This window comes from Enoplosus armatus, chromosome 13, assembly GCF_043641665.1.
Source record: "Enoplosus armatus isolate fEnoArm2 chromosome 13, fEnoArm2.hap1, whole genome shotgun sequence".
NCBI lineage: Eukaryota > Metazoa > Chordata > Actinopteri > Centrarchiformes > Enoplosidae > Enoplosus > Enoplosus armatus.
The window spans coordinates 6,652,485-6,673,898 of NC_092192.1; the positions used below are offsets into that span (position 1 = coordinate 6,652,485).

A 21,414-nucleotide genomic window follows, 5' to 3' on the forward strand; every position below is an offset into this window, starting at 1 on the left:
GTTGAATGCTCTTTAAAATGTGTATTTACTACTTTTAAAGCAAAATGATCAGGCGTGCCTTGGTCTGTTATTTCTGTGACACAATTACAATTTCAAATTTCTGAGCCGCATGTTTTGCAGTTTTTGCTGACTACAACACTTTGCATCTGAACGTATTAATTAATGCCAAACGCACCTTTCCATCCAGTTCACGCAAAGTGATTGGCTGTCGTTGACTTGATTCAAAGCACATCTTTTGTCAGGAAAATGAAGAGTTGATTTTTAAACGTAGGGTTTGGGGAGGGCATCAAGTAAAGTCAAGCCATCCATTTGAATTTCGAAAAAGTCGAGTTGCAAGTTGATTTTGTAAAGTCCAAGTCATGTGACTCGGGTCCACACCTCTGCAATTTATTCTGTACAAACACAGGCTATTATTATTTTCATCAGTTTTTTTATGAAAGACAATTTTGTGCATGAAGACCAAAACATATTTGTCTCTTCCTAAATACATTTTTGCTTATATAATACATAGATTACAAACTGTATGAAATCAGACCAAATCAAAAACCTTCAGTTCACGCTCAGTCAAGAGAAAAATTGACTATATTGGTCCATATTCTGTTTTGTAGTCTTCGATTTCACTGAACACTGTTCACCCACCAAAACACAAAACTACATTTAAAAAGTCCCAAACATTTTATTCTCTTAGCATCATTTCACCTTAATGTTTATACTAAAATCATCAGCATTTCTTCACCTTTATATAATGCAGTCTTGTCAATATACAAGTATCAATAAGCATGATTAAAAGATCAACAATGGCTTTGTTATGTCTGTTAAAATTTCCCATATCCTATTATATTAAAATATTTCATATATAGAGTCTGTATTTGAACAGAGGTTTAATAATAAAAAGTGAGTTCCCATACAAGGCAATTATAGAATTTAATCAGATTGGGAGTCTCATAAATTATTAGATTATCAGAAAGAAAAAGAAGAAATAAACAAACTGAATGTCCAAAGACAGAAAAGATGACAAGAGAGTTTCTGAAGGACAGATAAACGACTTTCCACTGCCGAGTCCACACATTCAAGGCAGCGATGACGGCGAAGTCGAGCCGCCTTCAAACACCTTTAACGTTTCAGCCTTTTACAACAGAGCCTACGGATTTGTTCGACACACAATTATAATGACCGGGAAAAATAAAAAGCACAAGTTCTGTCCTTCAGGTACGATATTAAAGAGTGTTGTTAGAGCTCAGGTGTTCTGTATACAAACACTCCTGGTGACACCCAATAACAGTCTTTGAGCGCAAACATACTAAACATCCTCGCGAACCTATCCTTACGCATACATACTCACAAACATTTGACTTGTTTTAGTAAAGACAACTGTGCTTTTTGAACAAAAACACTTCACACATCCGTCTGCCTGAACTGTATCTGAACGATACCTCAGTAAGATAACATTTTTCTATGAGAATAAACACTGATTCATTCAATCATTGACATCCATCATCATCATCATCATCATCGTCGAGGATTTTTTTTTCTTCCAACGCATTGCTTCAGCTGGGTAAAAAGTGCCAAATAAGCATCAAAATTGATTCTTTGTCACTCTCCGTCCTCGCACTGTCCGTCACATAGTTTGATTTGAGTGACGCTTCACATCAGTTCAGTTCAGAAGCTTTTCCTCAGAGAGATGGTGGACCACAGCTGGAGATGGAGCAAGAGGCATTCCTTCAGGCTACCTCCCACACACACACACACACACAACATATACATACATATGCACACACATACGCTGATGCACGTCCTCACGTCAGTGTTGCCTCGTCTCCACAGTCCCTCTGGAGATTATTTGGAGATTTGCTGTTGGAGGTGAAGCAGGAACTCGTAGTACGACAGCGCCGACTCTGTCCGGTCCTCGATCATGTTCTGCATAAAGGTGGCTTTCAGCTGGCTCTCGTCCCTGAAAAAAAGAAGCAAAGAGATGGTAGTTGTAGTTACACTGTTGCTCTTTCTGACGTGCTGACAAAGGGAATTCCCGAAAACCCCATGCTCTTGCAACTTAATTCTTTACTCTCTTATAGAGGATGTTGTCCGTTGCCCACCTGATGACATGCAGGGAGGGGAAGAACGGCCTCTGATCCCTCAGCCAACCAATGAAAGCTCTGGTTCTCTGCGACTCGGCAGTGTCCAGCTCTGGGAGCAAATACTGTGAGAGGAGAGAGTGACTGTCAAGTTTTCATCATCGGGGAGGGGAGGATGCAATGAGCTGAAACTGTAGCTGTACTGCATGTGAGTTAATGGAGACAACATGTTGCACAGATTCAGGTTTGAGGTGAAGTGAAGTGAGTGAACAATGACCACAGCGGGTGGAAACAGTGTTTTCTAAGTTTGACTGCTGCAACATGAGGTTTTCCTACCAGGTTATCAGGCACGGCAGCGTAGCTGGGAACTCCAAGGACTTGTGTGAGGAAGTTGGGGTGGCAGTTCCTTCCAATCCACAGATACATCACCTTTTGGAATAGAATAATGTGTACATTAAATACAATCACAAATAAATAGAAAGACACTTGCACATCTCATTACTGAGTGCCTGAAGTATAAGAGAGATAAAAGCAGAAGCTTGTGTGGATGTTTTAATTCAAAGCCACACTGGCTAACTGTGCTAATTACATAAAATGTTTTCACACTCTTCTCCAGCGTGTTGCAAAGAGGTTAATGTCATTGTTCATCTCATGGTCCGTCAGTATCAGTAAGGCGTCAACACTTTGCACCAATGTTTAACTGTCATACAGATTTTGACACCAACGGTCGCCTTAATAGACCAAAATATATTTGCACACAAAATGCACACTACTTTTGTTTTTATTTTTTCTGAATAAGAAATGTCTCTTTCTTATTGCTCACATACTATAACCCACAGCTACAGAAAGAAGCTATATCCATAGCATCTTTGGGGTGGACAAAAATAATCAGGGAAAATGTAACGAATCACTAAATGAGACAGATATCGAGTGAAATCCTAAAGTGGGATTTTTCCTCAGGGTTGAGACAGGTTTGAGACATCAGCTCTGTATTTGTGTCAGCTTGTTATGAGCTCTGATGGCAGGGCTGAAAAGCTTTGTACCGTTCCAGCATCCATGAGGAAAGCTGCCTCCCTGCTGAGCTTCTCCACAGACAGCTGCAGCAGTCTGGGCTGAGGGATGGTCCGCTCGTTGATGTTCAAAGCTCCCTGAGGAGGCAGGAAACAGAAAGAAAGACAAGATCACTCAGTAACAGGGTTACATTTAAAATCACTGTGGAGAATATTGGAATGACTGTTCAAGTTCAGCCCACTGCCAGACAGAAAACACCTAGACTGAATTTATTATTAATTTTTTAATAAAAAACAGTGATTTAACTTCCCGACCAAAACAGTGTTTTTCCACATATCCAATCATGTACTTTTAAGCTTAAACAAAACACTAAAAGATTAAAACACAAATCATGTCTCTTTTGCTGCTTCTGAAACTGAAAACTTCAAGGAAACAATATCCAGGGTCACTACCTCATCGGTCAGATCGTCGATACGGTACAGAGCGGGGTGGATCATCAGCATGGTGTAGGCCAGCGGCTGGTACTTCAGCTGACACATGGCAAACACCCGGTCATCCAGCCTGGTGCTGGTGCCCGTCCTGAAGGCTTTCTGCGGGATGCACACACACAAACACATGAAGCTGGATCAAATAAAGGCTTGTCGGCCCTGGGAGTAAAAGCAGTTTCTTGAGTGCCAGAAAAGAGTTTTATTTTAGTGTTCTGTGTTCATTAAACTAGTATATAAACAATTTAAGCAAACATAATAAAAGCTGACCTGTTTGAGCAGGGCGAGGATGAAGAGGGGGAAGAGTCTGAGGCAGGCCGGGGACAGCAGGCCGGGCTGCTGGATGGTCAACACAGACTGCCGGTACGACGACAGAGAGTCAATGGCAGCGTTGGTCATCGCATCTCTGGCATCACTCAGACTGGCTGTCACCGAGCGGTCCACAGCTGGAGAGAGAGAGGGACACATCTGCAGTTGTCACGAGGAGTTGGAATCTCGTTCTTTCAAGCCACTATGCGTAGGATTTTAACATTTCTGACTTTGGCAGCCCCCAGCGGTTGTAACAAAATTGAGATTTGTTGGATGCTATAATCACATACAAATTCTACATATAATGGCTCTAGGTGAGACTAAGAAAGACACAGACTAGGAAGAAACAACATTTCAATGATATCTCATTTCTGTAATTCAATGTATTTAAGGGGAGGGAGAGGTCAGGAGGTGTTTACAAGTTGATCACTGCTTTGTGTATAAACTTGTGAGATTTACAATTTGGGATTCTTTAAAATGAATGAACTCTAACCATGTTGTGAAGGGCCAAATGGTGATGGTATGAATGGTTGGACTCTGTATGTATCCCAACCCTTAAGCCATGTCAGCACCAAAAAAAAACTGTATGAAAATTGAGTGTGAAAGTTTATTGTTGATCTTTGAGTTTGACCAAATGTGATTTCGGAATTTATGATCATTTTATATAATAATAGAATTTTAGATATGTTGATAATAGCTGTACATTCAATGCAGCTTTAAGACTTCTGGTATTGTATTGTATACATTAATGAGCAGTTCAGAACAGCTCAGTCGAAATAAGGCACCAACAGTAGTAGTGCCATTCTGTGCCATATTTTGAAGAAAGCTAAATATCAGCGTCTGTTCTCCAAGTGAATGTGAGATGAGCCCGGACAGATCTGAGTGCTCAGCACGCAGTGGTTGCTTGGTAACCACAGCTGTCGCCACTCATCTCCATCTGTCAGTGCTAATAACAGTGAAGTGGATGAAAAACCCTGCAATGATTTAGTATGCAGCCAATCAAAAGACTATTTACTGCCACAATGAAGAATAATTTCACAGTGATGCTTCATACAAATCCACGTTTATCCACACACACCACAAACTGATGCTTTTCTTTTGGAGGAAAATATTCAAGTTGAAAACATTCTTCATCTGATGTAATCAAGTATCCAGAAAAGTATTGCTGGCATTAAGACAGAACACGTAATGTTTTTACTTTATCTTCACATTCCTGCTTTAAGTTACTAAAAGTTACCTTTTCAGCTCAAGAAAATAAGAAAATTAGATGCTACTGCAGATATGCCCAATGTGAATAAAAGCAAATCATCTGACATGATATTATTATGCACAGCAGCAGAACATCTTGTTTCCCAATTTGTCGAGAATCAGAATCAGAATCAGAAATACTTTATTGATCCCCGGGGGGGAAATTACACAAGATGTTCAGTATTGTGAGTTTAATGTGTATTGTACAACCCCAGTGTCAATGCCCCTCTAGAACAGTCATGTGACATGTTTCTCTCAAAAAGGTGTTTTGCTTATCGTTACTTCACTTGGCGGTTTGCACATACATCATTCTGCACAGCGAAGGTGTGAGTCTGACGCTAGAGGGCTGTTTTCACATTCATCTGCTGAGGGCAGAATCTTAAATCAGTGTTTACGTTGTGAACGTATGAGCAGGAGATTGTGACATAAACAGTTGTTAAACCAATCGTGGTGCAATATTCAACTTACACAAGTGTGATGTGGAAACGTGAAACCTCCAGTGCACATACACTGAGACTTTTCAGGTAGAAGACAACTTGTGTCCAGTGGTTGAAATGAACAATATTTGCATATTATAGATTCTAAACTTAGATTAATTTTAAGAATGTGTAACTGGGTAATGGAACTTTTTTGATGAAATAACATCAAATATAAAACATTCATTCATATTTGATCTTCAAAAGGTGTTAGATAGAGTGGTACGTACCCATGCAAGCCAGCAGTCCAGTGATGGCCTGAACATCGGCTCCAGCAAAGATGTCTGACAGAGAATTGACCACAGGGAGACACAAGGTGTGGACACGGATCCTCCTCTCTCCTGCAACAGAAACAGAAATCACATGTTGTAAACGAGAGATTATTGTTATCATTATTTCTAATTTCCACAACAGCTTTGAAAAAAACAAACAACCTCGGCTGTGTGTGTGTGTGTGTGTGTGTGTGTGTCTGTGTGTACCTTTGCTGGACGTGTAAAGCAGCGCGGCCTGGAAAGAGACGACTTGCATGTCGTCTAGGTTTTCTTCGATGGACATCTGAACTGCAAAGCCAGCGTCTGGGTTCACGTTGGGAAGGGACAACAGATCCGTGGAGCGCACAAAGAAGTTTCCGTGGAACGTGTGGATGGACAGACCTGCAGAGAGACGGAGAGACAAAATAGCAAACTAACACTCAAATGCAAAAAACAAGCCCCAACAACAACAAAAATGTATTTCCCAATCCTAATTTTTCATGGTTAAAACCATGAAGATAAATAAAAAAAAATAAAAAGCATTTACTGATCAGAAATTAATGAAAGTTAAACATCTAAAAAACTTAGAGAGTCCCATCTGCGAATGCACATTCAGGTCAATGCCCGACCACGTGACAGCTCTTGTGCCAACGGACCTTTAGTGCAGCGTATCCTCATGACGGCCTCGAAGCCGATCTTCCTGGTTAAATATCTCTTCAGATCCTTCTGGAAGCACTCCACCTGAGCGGGGTTGTGCTGGTGGTGATAGGAGGGGTAGTAGTAAACGCTCCCTGCCGAGTATCTGGATATGCAGCCTGGGAGAGAGAGGAGGCACACAAGAGGGGAAATGAGGCAACGATGAGATGCTGATTGTCTTATTTTTTTGACATGATAATAGATTCACACCCAACTCCTCACTCTCTCCTCCTGTGCTTTCATCTGGTATTAAAATTAAAAAACTTTAAATGTAAAATTATTTTCCCCTTTTGTTTAATATACAACCAGAAACTACATTATACATTTGACTCTCCTAGTAAAACCTGAATTAGCAATATCAGGTCAAAGTATTCTGTATTGAGCACTAGACATGTAAACAAACATAAAAATAAATAAATAATAAACTCTCCCTCCCTATTTTCTTCTAGCCATCCATTCAGTCCAGGACTTACCGAGTGATGCTAGGTCACAGTACTGAGAGCTGAGCAGGAACAGGTCAACAGACACCTGCTGGCCGGAGCAGTCCAGAGCCAGCTTCTTGTAGAAGTCTGTCGCTGGGGATAAGTGCTGGATGTCCTGAAGGAAAACACACCAAGGGGGACCATTGGCTCAAAATCAGAACGACCCAAAAATAGTCAAAATCAAGACATTTTTCAAGATCTAATTGTTGAAAAGACAGATTTAACACCGGCCCTTTGGCCTCAAGATTCCCCCCCGAATCTCAGCCCTGATATGAAAATCAATAACTTTTCCATGACTTCACACAACTAATTCAGAGCGCTTTCATGAGATGAAGTCATTAAGATTGTCTTGTTTATAGGTGTTGTTTTTCTAGTGCAATTAAAAGTCTGGCCTCAACAGTGAAACAATCAGCCAAAACAATAATCTGGTATATTTTTGTAATACTTTCTGTTACTCCCTGACTTCCCAGGAGAATTCTGACATTCCTTGTCTGATATAATCCTCATAATTCAGTGACCAGACCATGGCTAATGATTAACCTGTCTTAAGTGGAAACCCTCTATGGTTTATTTCTTGTAGCATTGCAGCAACTGGTCATCATCTTATCTTTGACACATTCCACCTCAAATTTAAAAAATACTCTTGAGCTGGTCTCTCTGTCTTCAGGTGTTTTACAAGGCATTGTTCTCTGACAGTTAACATAAAAATCAACATACCAACAACAAAAAATAAGCCTGTATTATTTCTTCTTCTTCTTTCTTTTTTCCACTTATTCTGTCAGGGGCATGCATAGTGACTTTTGTCTACTTTCAAGTAACATAATGCTGCAGCTCTTTAAATCATATTCTACGATGTCCAACACACTTCGCATTGATGTCCAGGAGAAGCCTCATCGTCAGAGCTCTTACCTTGGCAGATGCCCGTTGGTTGGGGTCCTCTCTGGATTGCAGTGTCCCCACACCGAGGTTAGGTAGCTGGGTCTGAAAGACAGACATGCGCCCTCCGGTGGGTGACAGCAGCTTGAAGGCTGCTTGCAGAGCTGAACCCAGGGCAGACTGGGTCTCCATGGTCTTTTCAAATAAAGTTGGCAGGCTCTTCAGTAGATCCTGCACAAGCTGAAAAACAAATACAGGGAGTGAGGGAGTCTCATTTTTGTGACCCATTATAGATCCCTGAGGGAAAAAGTTTGTTTCTCATGTCATCTTTCTTCCATCTGTAAGGTGGACAGAGCCCAGAGTCTCTCACTCTGCAGTGTGTCCGCAGGGTTTAAATGTACAGTAGTTATTCATGTTAATTCCTACACAGTGCAAAAAAATAAAACACACTAAGCAAACAAATTGAATATGACATATGATAGGTTTCATTTCATTAATAGGATTCATGTAATATTCAGTTTCACAGCATAGCTTTAATCAAGGTAAATGTTCTTACCTCTTTGCATTCATTGAGGTTTACTAGAAGGCTGTCTGGTGTTGGTAAAAAGATATCTGTGGAGCACAAAAGTTATAGTTATAGTTACTGATATCATAATAGTGATGTCTCACTTTTAGATGTGCAGCTACCATGAAGTAATTCATTTAAAGAACATAAAACAGAGCCTTTGTTTGTGGTGCAGCTAACATCAATAACAGATCAGAAGAATTAAGGTCATCTTGATGATCTTTCCTCGATATCTGTAACAAGGTAATGAGCGTGTGGCCTTTGCTGTTAGCTGCGGCTCACCTTCGATGTCAGACACGATGAGCATTTGAGGCTGGGAAAGTCCCTCCTGGAGATTGTAGAAGTGGATGGTGCTGTCAAAGGTGATGAAGCCTACCTTTGTCCGCGAGTCCCCAGGAAGCCTAGGTAACAGACACACAGACACACACTTAAATAAAGCCAGAACAGATTACCTACTTTCATCTGTATTTACAAAGCCCTGTTTCAACCTTGCAGTATGAAGTTATGATATTATACTATATAATTATTCAACCATTTGCCAATATTTCGCCATTTTCTGGCAGAAATATTTACATAGTGTCACACTGCTGAATGAATACAGGGAAACATTAACTTCTATTAAGAAAGTGTATTTTTAAACGATGAAATTCCTTCATAAACAACCTTAAATTAGGGACATAGGGACTAAATTTGTGTATTGGCCCTCTGTACGGTTTAAAAGCACTACGGGAAATTACAAAAAAATGGCCGTGCTGCCTTCTCAACATCTCTAATAACTGGAAACGTAATGTTGTACATACGCATTGATGTTGTCCAGCAGTGACTGACAGAACACATTCAGGTAGCCTGTCTCCACTGCATTGTGGGACACGTCCAGAACGAAGAGGTAAACAGCAGGCTGTGGTGGCCTCAGCTGGGTAAATCAGGGAACATGTAAAATAACCCGAGGTCAAAAAAGACACGTGATCACAATCACACACACAGACTTCTGCACAATTTGTACACATCTAATAAGTAATTGTCTAATTTAGTTTGTTCAGGAAAGAAATATCTTGGCACTAATACTAAACACGACCAATGTCAATAAAGCTGTTGTAACTAACCATGTATTCTGAAGGAGCAATGAATTCAATGGTGGCATTCTGGACCTCAGGCCTTTTGTGTGGCTCCCCGTATGATCTGCTGACTGGGTTGTACATAAACTCCTCGGGAACTATACACACACACACACACACACACATATACACAACATCAAGTGAGGTTACAGTATTAAATAGTGAGCTCTGTGCTTTATGTGTAATTCAGTTTTCAATCATGAGCATGAAGAAAAAGTAAAGCCAAAAGTGTTTATTCAAGTCCGCAATCATAAAGGTAAAAATATGGATTGAGGTTGTGGAAGAGTACATGCATGCAAACTTTGGTTATTTAATTACTGTAAAACAATTGTATTAAATGGAAATTAAGTACTTTATTATTTTAATGAAATCAATTCATTAATACGTAGATTTATTCTTTCTTTCTCTTTTTGTCATCTAACCATGTAAAAAGTCTGAGATTAAAATTTCTTGTTCAAGAGAGACATGGCTCAGAGGGCGACATAAGAACACTGTTACAGCAATAAATACAATACAGACATAAACAGGCTAAGACAACCTCTACGTGTGACAAAAGGAGTATAAATAATGTATTATCTAAGATGCATAAACAAGTATACGTTGCCAAAACTATCTAAAGCAAAGTAAAAACAATAAATTTCTAATTTATTGTTTTTACTTTGCATAAGCATTGATCAAGAATGTTTATTTTTCATTATTTAAAATGAACTTGAATTCACCAAAAGTAAAAGTCTCTGTACATCTTCATTTGCAGCTTCTAGTCCTCCTGGAATAATTTAAAAACAAGTTTCTCCTGTTACACTGAACCTGTCTACGCTGATACTTGAGTTATATACCCGAGTTTGTTTACACTAGGGTTTTGTCTTTGCTAATTGTGCTAAGACAAGATGATGAGATGGTCATGTCTCTTTCATCACTTCTCCCACCCCTCTTACCATCATTGACCCGATAGCACAGGTTGCACTTCCACCTCCTCTGGTCCAGGAAAGTGACAAAGGGGTTGATGTAGGTTCTGCAGGACCGACACCTGACGATGGTGCTGGATGTCACCACAGGAAGCTGCTGCAAGGAAAACCACAGAACAAAACCAACCCCTGTGAGAAGTGCCTCCGGGAATTTTCTTATATGCAGCTAGTTGCAACTGGCATATCAATAAAGACTTCCTTGTTGCTGTCCAACTTGTGCAACATCTGTCGTCTGTGTCCTCAATTAACACAGGAACAAACACAAATTAGTTCAGACAGATTTTGCCTGCAGGCGAATTTAGTCAAACTCTATTCTGAAAAAAGGTGTTCTCAATGTGTTCAAAATAAAATAAAAGTCAAAAAGTAGTTATTTTATCTAAATCTAAGAAAAATAATTGAGGATGAGGCTGTAGAATTTAAACTTATTCGGAAAAGAGTTCTGTTTAGCACACATGCTAATAATTTCTCCTACATAATACATAAATATATACATAAATATAACACATGCATTACATTATCTGAAGTCTATCTCATGCCTTAATGGCTCCCATTAAGCACATAGATGGCCAGAAAATTTGGTTGCCCCAGGGAGAAATGTAGTTGTGTTCCTCTTAATCCCTTTCACGTTGAGATGTGACATCTATACATGAAATGGGGCTATTATAGACAGCCGACAATAACAAGGTTATTTAAGTTTATGTAAATGCACTGACTAATGTTTGAGCACAATAAATATTGAACTCAGGTGTTACCGAGAGGTCTTTGAAGGGGTGGAGCAGCAGGCCCATCGGCATCTTGGCCTTATTTAGCAGAGACTGGGTCTGAGGGATGCTGGTTAGCGTACAACGAAAAACCCTGGAGAGACACACAAACACAGAAGTTCATGGTGCTTGAACTGCATGCAGAGATCACGATGTCCCAAGTATTTCACGTGTACCAGCACAGTATGTAGGTGAATGAATGAACATGTAAACGATCATCTGGAGGTTTAATTTACATCAGATGAAAATGCCCCTTTGCCATGCTTTAAAACTTTTGCCTAGGAACAAAATAGCCAAGAAACTTGCAGGACAACATATGGAGGGACAAATGAATGCTTATGCTTCTATAAAATATGTACAGGTGCACAGATAGCAACCAAACCACAGATGTGGTGTGAGCAGCAATTTAAAATGCAAAAAGTCCCACTTAAGATGCATCTAGTAATTTTCTTTACATAAAATTACATAGAATAGTAGGCTTACTCTGGGTGGCAGTTAATCTTCTGCAGGTCCTGTGGGAGGCAGGGTGTTGGGGCGGGGATCGGGCATGGTGGCAGCAGGTTCCTCTCCTGCAGCAGGTTGACCACTCTCAGGGCCTCTGGGGTGCTGGACTGGAGGCTCATGGCTGCCAGGGACGGGCTCAGCTGGGCTGGCCCTGGGCCACCAGGCGGCTGAGAGTATGGAAAACAACAAGCTATTCAGATGCTTTGATAGACTTGTGTAGATATCTGCTGATATTCACTGCCTCCAAATCTGACCACTTTAAAGCCAAAACACAATCACACAGATTTAATATTACCGCCAGAATTTATCTGGTCATGATGCAGCCAAAACGCAACCAAAATAAAACAATTTTATATTTACAAATTGTCATGTTCCATAAACCCCTAACAACAAGCAAACAAACAGTATATGCTAAATGCTCTAACACTACACAGCTGTGACTTCCCTCTCACCTGCTGGTATGGCTGAGGTGCTTTAGTGTAAGGCTGTGTGGCGGCCTGCATCGCAGGGTGCATGGGGGAGGTGGCGTTGTGGGGAGCCGAGGTGTTCTGGTACCCAGGGGGGAGGGAAGGGTAGTGGCCCAAGTGCCGACCAGGTGGTCCAGGTTGGGGCAGGCCAGCTGTGGAAGAAAAGGGAAAAGAAATGAGTTCAGTTTACATGAAAAATCAAACCCACTGAGTAGCAGGGATTACTGAAAAAGTGAGTTTAAGTGCTAAGGCATTAAAACCTTATTCTATATTTCTCTTGCTGTTAACAAATCCAATGAAAACACCAAACCCAACAATGCATTAGTCCATCTCTCCACACTTTACTGTGTCTTCTCTGCTCTATCGGAAGCACTGTGCCTCAAGCATCTACTGAAGATATAATTCATTAAAAACAAGTCATAATTAAATGGTCTCACTAATAATAATTTCCTAAAACAGCTGGCCATTGTGGTTTTTAGCACTGAAACAGGAGTAAATGGTACATTTGGTGGGGACTATTTTCAGCTGCGTTTAATAGACATTTGATGGCTGATGAGTATTACAGCAGCACAACGGTGTATGCGGGATTTATTCAAAACAAATAACAGTGGCTGTGTTTGATGGTAATGAAGAAACAAGTCACCCAGTGAAACGGTGTGGCTCAAAAATGTGTTAGTTTGTGGACGACAATGGAGCTCTGTAGCACAGACGAATGAGCTATAAGACAGTAGTTATTTGTGGGATCAGTTCATTGTTGGTTTTGGACTTTTAAACCTAAGAAAACGAGAGACTTGTAATTGGTTACAACACGACATAACCGACATTGATGGGCTTTGTGGGAGCTTTACTCCTGTGTGTGTAATTAGTGCAGAACAATCAATGCAACAAGTCATAATTTGTAATTGTTAAAAGTGTACTGAAGAAGGGATTTACTACTAAAAAAGGCCATAAAATAAAATACAAGGAACACTTTTTAGAAATGCTTTGCCTCCTAGACCAACTGCTAAACCTAGACTGTACATGTGGTTGGTGTGAAAAGAATCCAATATGTGGCAGAAAATGGCCTTACCCATTTTGTTGTCAACATGGTTATAGCTGTTTGGTGCTTGTGGGCCATTGCCAGCCATAGTCCCTGTTTGAAAGCAAACACAGATGTGATGTGAATAATTTCAGTGACACTTTTCACTATTTCTATTCCAGTGTGCTAACCACAGGCGATGGATATGGAATGATCTGATCTAGAGTAAAAGATACGCAAGATGGAGACAAATGAGTACTGAAGCAAAACAGCGAACTGATGTATGGTGTTTTAAAGAAATATTTGAGGTCATATGGGTGATATGGTTGGAATGGATGACAGAGAGAGACAAACAAACAACGAGAAATATGTTACCAGGGATGCACTGATACTAAAGAAAATACTGGGCTAAAGCAGCACTTACACGCAGCTAAATAAGCACAAGTTATGGAGCAAGTTGTCAAAGCATCTTCACCAATATCTCTTAACTCCTTTTTCTCCCTAATTCTTAACATATTGGAGCTCTGTATCAACTGATTCTGCAGAGCTTCATATTTGATATCAATTTTAAGGGATGAAAACAATATGTGTGCATCCCTAGATACAATGAACAACAGCACCGAGAGGACAGGATAGGCATCACAGCACTGATACAACATCTAACAGCTACTGACAGATTTGGCCACACCTGGACATTCAATATCCCCCTCCTGGCGGTCGGGCTCAGTGGGGGACAGAGTGCTGTTAACAGCCCTCCCACACTGAGCTGGCATGTAGAGGAAGAAAGGGGGAAGGTAAACAAAGCAAGGCAATCAGAACAAAAATGGCTGGCTTACAAAAGGACATACAGTTACAGACCCAAAGTGATACAATATCAGCTTTCAAAATAAAATTGCTAATCTTGGCCTGCTGAGCTCATACCAGGTCGGTGGCACCTTCAAGACCACTCAAAATAAATCAGACAACATAAAATGTAAATAAATATTCACAGTGATGCAGGAAGTATAAAAGACATTTGGATGTGGCATTCATTTATAGGTTGTGCAAAAATCAAACAAAAAACCCCCACAAAAACTTACCATCTGCCTTGGGGGGTGGAGGTGTAGCATTGGGCATTGGGGGTCCAGTGGGAGGTGGTGTGGGTTTCATGGTTGGTGGCGGGCCTGTAGGAGGAAGACCATAGGGAGCTCTGCTTGGGTGGTATATGTGGGGAGCCATGGGGTTCATTGCTGGAGGTGCAGAGCCTGCTGGAAAAACAACAAAAGTGATTCTTCTTAGGGCTGCAACTACTGATTATATTCTAATCATTTGGTTTTTCTTTTAGATGAATCCATTTCTTGTTTAGTACAGAAAATGTGACAAAATAGTGAGCAATAATCATCAAATTTCCCAGAGAGAAAAGCAGCAAATCCTCAAATTTCAAGAGCTGACTATTTAGCATTTTTGTTTGATAAATGACTTAATCACATATCAAAGTTGTTGTTGAATAATTTTCTTTCAATTAACTTTTTGCTTCAGCAGTAACTTTTGTGAGATGATGACACGCTGTCAAAAACACCCTCCATCATCTCGGGTGAAACTGCATTGTCAGTAAGGTAATTTAGGAAAAGTTATGACTTCTAAAATTATGTCAACATTACTGTGACATGTAAAACAAGAGCACTCTGTGGTGTTGCCACATATCATGTAGAAGAGATATGAGACACATCAGTGATGTGTAACATTATAAGCTCTGACTAGAGGTGACAACAGCTGGTGGCACTACTGACCAACAGCCAGCTAATGTCAGAACAGTGACAGAGACATGTCAATCTCTATTGACAAACCAGTCAAATCAGATCAGAATCAAATAAACTCCTTGTTTAATAAATTCAGGACACTTTTACACTATTAAAAAAGGCATATACAACACCATTTTTTATTAATTATACTTCCGTTCACTAAGGGCATGGTGTATTACCATGGTCAAGTTGATTATTCTTACAGCACTGACAGAAAACGGTAAGTGCCAGTTATAATGACAAATGATGATTTATCTATGAGGAAGAATCTATAATTTCAGGGAAACAAGGTGGTTAAGAGTGTAAAGACTTGATTAGATTAGACTTAGATGAAGCTGCATTATAATGACTAAAATTACATTCCTCTTTACTAAACATTTTCAAACCAGTTTGATATAAAACCAAACTCAACTAGACTGGACCGGTATAATTTTACAACTAGGTGTTGCACTTGACTCAGCAGCTGCTCCCGAGTGGAACATAATGAGACTGAGAAAGCCCATGAATGAGAGTGTAGCAGTGACTCTAGTCCACTTGGTGGCGGTAATAGTGCAACACATTAACTTTCTTGTAAACAAACATATCACGCACCTTGCGCATCTTCCCTCCTCCCACCTCTACTGAAATTTGATCTTCTTCATAATGCCAGCCTCGAGCTCAGCAGTAAATTGCGCAAGCCTGTCAGACACTAGTTGCTCCATTAGTTCGTTTATAAACAAACACAATATGTTAATCACGTCATATTGCTTATTACTAATGCAATACGCGACGGATTTAGGGCCATGGCACATCAGGTTGCTGATGTAGGCTACTTTTCAATATGCCAGTTCAGCCTGTTTGCATAAAATTAAACCTGTTTAAGCTTGTACACTGGACCGGCAAAACCAGAAATCACCCCAATTCTATTGTGCACAATAATTTTTAGCATTTTATATCGGCACTGTGGCATGTCACATTCATCTGAAACATTGTAATGACAAAATACATTGTGACTACTGGAGAATAAACCCTATTCAAAACAGTTCAGAAAACAAAACAGATTATTGTGGTTTGTGGTGAAATGTGTGACATTTTAAAGAAAGAAAGCAGTCAACAGAGTGCACATTTCCACAAAGACCTAATATTTTCTCCAGATAACTGCTACTTCACTGTCACCATTGTACTGGGAAGATATGCACTGATGGTGCTGCTGGGGGAAAGGTCACTAAAATCAAGCAGACTTCTTATTGGCGGTGAATGTGAACAGCAATTTTCAAGCTAATCTGACCTTAATATTGAGAGATTTGTTTGTAACAGGAAGACTGAGGCAATTATGTGACCTCAGTACTGAACTAAAGATAGCTTTAAAAAAAATCAAGGTTAATATACAAAATGCTATAACAAATCATTCAGACACTGTGGCTGCAGATTACACAACCAACTCCTATCATGTTCATATCACTTAACAGAGCCACTTCCTCTAGAGAAAATGTTAGTGACTAGCTGTCATAAAAACTTACTGAGATTCTCTACGAGTGGTCTTTTGTTTTTGACACGGTCTTGAGACAACCACTTAAAGAAATGAAACTACTCCCAGAAACTACCAAATTCCTGTAACTGAAACTGAAGTTAAAATTTGGATTTGTCCTAAAAGCCACATCATAAAGTAATTCTGATACTGCTACTTAAGAATCACACTAGAAACAATAAAATTCCTATTTGAACTTTGTACCAATTGAGAATAAATGAGGCTCTGTGCCTATGAGGGAGCCAGAGGCAGCAGTCAGCCAACATGTTCAATGTAGGAGCAGAGGCCAATGTCCAGCTCCAACACATCAGCATTCTAGATTATGCATATCGGCAGAACATGTCAGTGAAAGAAGACAATCAAGGAGAAGAGAGACAAGACACAGTAATCATGCTATAGAAAAGTTACTGGAAGGGGACAATGGTGGATATCAAAAAATATATATATATAAAAAAAACAAAAAAACAATTACAGTGATTAAGTGATCGGGACCCTAGAATTAATTGGCTAACGTTCACTGGCCTGCTTTTATTGAAACCGAAATGGATGATTCATCTTTTTATTGATTTTACCCAGGAAGTGCCTGCATCATTAGTGTCTCATTTGTAAATAAAACTGTATTGTGCATGTGGAAGGTACCATTTGGACTTCAGTGGAGCCTTTGTGTTCCTACCTGGCTGGGTGTATCCATGCAGAGAGGTGGGGGGCATCCCTGGGCCTGGGGGCTGGGTGGTACTGTGGGACACATGAGCTGGTGGTGCAGGGTTGTAAGCTGCTGCTGATGGTGGCGGCGGCGCTACTGAGCTTGCAGCGGGGTTCACGTGATTAGCCACAGGGCCGCGGGGAGGTGTGTTCATGGAAGTTGGTGGCCCCATTGGTGGGGGCGCTGTGTTGTACTGCCATGCCGGTGCCATGGGTTGAAGCTGCTGGGGGTTTGGGTAGTAGCTACTAGAAGACACAGCAGGAGGGGGAGGTGTGGCCTGTGCAGGGGGTAGCCTAGGACCAGGGCTGGGGCTGGCAGACTGGGGAGGCGTATGGGATGGAGGGCCTCCCATTGGAGGCCTGGTCAACAGCGGCTGGCCTGGAGGAGCTTGGTAGGAAGTGAGTGGTGGGCCAGGCTGGTAGGAGCTGACTGGGGGAACAGGCTGGTATGGCCCAGAGGGATAGAGTCCAGGGCCGGGGGGTAAGGGAGCTTTGGCCTGCATTGGATTGTAGCTTGGTTGGTGAGTCATGCCATAGCTGACCCCTGGCAGCTGCTGCAGGGCAACTGGGTTCTGTGACGGACCTGGTGAAGAGAAGAAGAAAAATACAGGCATGTGAGAATCTAAAGAATCTAAATCAAAAACAACAGGTCTATGTTTATTTAATTATTACATATTTCTTGTACCCAAAACAACCATATATCCAGCCATCAATATGACATTAAAGCCCTTTCAAACATAAACTTAAATGCTCTGGCAATTTTACATGTCAGCTCCTACTCTTCTTTCTTTCAAACTGTTCTCCAGCAGTGCTGCCACTGCAATGGGAGGAAATGGCTGTTGGGCTACCTCTTGTGTACCAGATGCCAAAATTTGCAAAAGGATTGCAGCTCTCTAGGTAATGATCTTGTCATGCTTGAGCAGAGCTATTATGGAATACTTCTGTAAGGTGGCCTTATGGTCGAAAGCTCAAAAGCTGAGCCATTAGCTTCCCAGAAGCCAGCAATGTTACAGAGTCCATGTCTGAAAAGGGCTTTTGTGTCTTTTGATTAAAGCATATCTGCGGGTTTAAGTCTAAAGCACAGTTCAAAAAAGGTATATGAAAACCAGAAGGCACAGTACTGGTAGTGACGACACCAAGTGACAACCACTCAGATCCACCTAACGACCAATGAACTGACAGCTCAGGGTCTAATCTCTTTACCTGGATTTAATTCACCATGATCTGTGCTCAGTGACAGTGAGTGTGGGGCTCTGAGCCAAGTGTGACCCGGCTAAACACAGTAGTTGTAAAACACCAAAGACACTTGCATAACAAAGAATGCTGTATATGATTGTATATTGTGCAGATACCAGACTAATTTGGCAATTGTTTCTCAATTTCCTGAATTATCAACACCAAGAACCATGGTCATATCGTACCAAATATCAATTTGGCAACAGCAAAAAACAGATCACAAATACTTGTGAGCAGAAAGTTTACAAAGAAATGGGTCAGAGCGGCAAAAAAATGCATTGCCTAAATAATAAAACAGGCAACCGTACTTAAATTGCAGCACAGTGTATCGTTGTTTGCACCCTAAATGATTACATAATGTAAGCAGATTTACTCCTATCCACTTGAACTACATAACTGGAAGCAGCGCTAAATCAGCGAAGTGAGAGGGGATTAGAAAACAACTCTTCTCAATGAGCAAAGGTAGACGAAGGCACATAATCCACCTCAAATCTTGTCCTTCCTGAAGCAGGGAAATCTTAAGAACTAAAGCTCCAGGTCCAATCAGAAATAACCTGATGTGGATTCAGACCTCTCAGCCAACCACAAATCAACCCATTGAGAGAGAAAACATACAGGAAGTTAGTTTAAAGATTAGCAAATAAAAATGATTGTAAATCCAGTGGGGGGAGTAAATAAAAATACCAGTTAAAGGGAAACAAGGGACCTTTAAAGACAATTTTATTACTACAGTCATTTATAATGACATTGATTGAGAGAAAGGTTTGGAATGGTGAGCATTTGGCTATTGTATATCCTCAAATAACAGCTGAGAAATTGAACTCCGACCCTATGACTGATCATTCCTGTTCAAATACACGAGCTTTCCAAGGGGAAGTGGGATTATGCAATTATTACCAGAGCTTCTTCATGACTTTAATCATGTACAGCCAGTAAAGTTATTCTATTACTAAATGTTAAATGATAAAGAATGACCCCAGGTTATAGCAGGACAGTGCAGACTGACATCTTTAAACCTTGCTGGTGAGTACTAGTGAGGCAACCAAGGAGGCCTTTACTACTGTAGTCTTTGGTCCACGTCCAGCACATTACAACGATTGGCCTCATTGACATCAAGTGGGTGTGTGATAAGAATATGCAAAAAAACATAAATCAGTCACGCGAAAACAAGAGGCCATACTAAGTTATTACTGTATGTGCATCACTTGTGGACATTACATGACACATACAAACATTTTGGTGTAGCAATATGTACACACTAATCATTTGATTGATTAAAACGATACTTAATCCCATTTGAATTGTTCATTCACATTACAGATGTCCATTGAAAACAATTAATTTACAAGCACTGTATTGAAAACTCATCACGTCCAGCTTTAGTGACATACTTTCATTGTTTTTTCTTATTTTCAGATTGAGCAGAGCTGGATTTACATCCTTTGGTGACCCATCAGATTCAAAGAAGATAGGAGTAAGATCAAGGGGGGATGTAATGAACAATTAAAAGTTCAGACACATGTTTATCTACAGCTTGAGAAAACCACGAGGAATTATAAACTTGAGTTGCAGTTGCTTCATCTGCACAGTACAAAAAAACTCCTTCACATGCATGGATAAGAAAAGCTACTGAAGGCTGCACACAATCACACGTTGCTGTCACTGAGTGCATTTAGATTGTTCCCTAGCGTTCATGGGAATCCAATAGAAATGTGAGTAATCTCAAACTGAAGTAAATAATTGGTTGAGCCTGGAGAAAGCTCCGCAGTAACCTATCTGGATCATCCCCAATATGCCACGTACAGTAAAACCTAGGACGCAAACATGCTAAAAATCAGCATTGGACAACAGTGAACGAACTAGTAAACCTGCAGATGGGATTATTCAATGGCAATGAAACTACACAGGAAAACCCTAAAGAGAATGCGAAAAGACTAGTCAAAGCTCGTTAAATGTTTTAGTATGACAGAAAGGTTCTGGCTAACCGAGGAGCTTGACAGGAGAAGAACAAGTCCTACATCCACAGTGTGATAACATCATCACCGTTATGTTTACTGGGAGAAGATGGGACAACACAACACCCATCTTAACAGTTATGATGCCTCTTGACCGTTCGGTTAGTCAAACTGTTGTGCCACCTCGACAAACCACATGTAGCAAACACTTGTTAAATTTAGTTAGCATTGTAGCGTACTATTTTTGAAATCGTAAGTCAGTAAGGTAACACGGGTCAAGATTAACCACAGTTATCCTGGCGTAACTGTACCTGACAGCTCGCTCTTGCTTGGCTACCTTAAGTTACAGCGTTAGTAATCAAGCCAGTTAGCCAACAGTTAGCAAACAGCCAGATCCAATAACTGCTGCTAGGGTTAGCTTGTTACTTGGGTTAAGCGAGTTTGCTAATGTTAGCTTCTTTGCCTTGAACTAACTTTATTTACGTATGAATGTTACTCACCATTCGCATATGTCTGCCCTGTCCCTGTCCCATTCTGTGAGTTGAACCCAGCAGTTGACATCTTGAAATAGACACCAGGATCTAATTTAGAGGTGCTTGGTTGGCGAATAGCTAGCTGCGTCTTTAGCTAGCTAACTAGCTGGCAGTCGCGGGGTAACGTTTAAACCTGTGGCTCTGACGATGTGGCGTTTAGTCAAAGCAGTGTCTACGGCGACGTCTCCTAATTTCTTAAAAAGTTAATTAGCTGACTTGTTGGCGATCACAGGGCCATGGCTATTACCAAAACCCCGGTCAACTACCTACGGGTGAGTAACGATAGGCCTTGTCAGAGTAATCGTGTGAGCCACTTCTCCTCTTTCACCGGAAGTTGGGATCACCCAGCAGGATCAACGTAAAAATCGTCGGGCATGCGCAGTATGTACACGTGGCATT

The 21,414-nt window shown here is 40.7% G+C and overlaps 1 protein-coding gene across 1 annotated transcript; it reads right to left on the reverse strand.

The window, feature by feature from the left end:
- Positions 1-366: 366 nt before the first annotated feature.
- Positions 367-21,273, reverse strand: sec24a (SEC24 homolog A, COPII coat complex component). The gene is made up of 24 exons (XM_070916874.1): positions 20,983-21,273; positions 17,263-17,874; positions 14,381-14,545; positions 13,990-14,067; positions 13,353-13,415; positions 12,269-12,435; positions 11,796-11,983; positions 11,304-11,406; positions 10,522-10,648; positions 9,575-9,684; positions 9,272-9,384; positions 8,754-8,872; positions 8,463-8,518; positions 7,940-8,146; positions 7,022-7,145; positions 6,509-6,667; positions 6,081-6,254; positions 5,832-5,942; positions 3,839-4,014; positions 3,536-3,673; positions 3,116-3,220; positions 2,409-2,501; positions 2,094-2,197; positions 367-1,951 (listed from the first exon to the last, which is right to left on the reverse strand). Exons 1-24 carry the CDS (start codon positions 21,041-21,043, stop codon positions 1,837-1,839), a joined length of 3,468 nt encoding a protein of 1,155 aa, XP_070772975.1. The 5' UTR covers positions 21,044-21,273; the 3' UTR covers positions 367-1,836.
- Between the last annotated feature and the right edge of the window lie 141 nt (positions 21,274-21,414).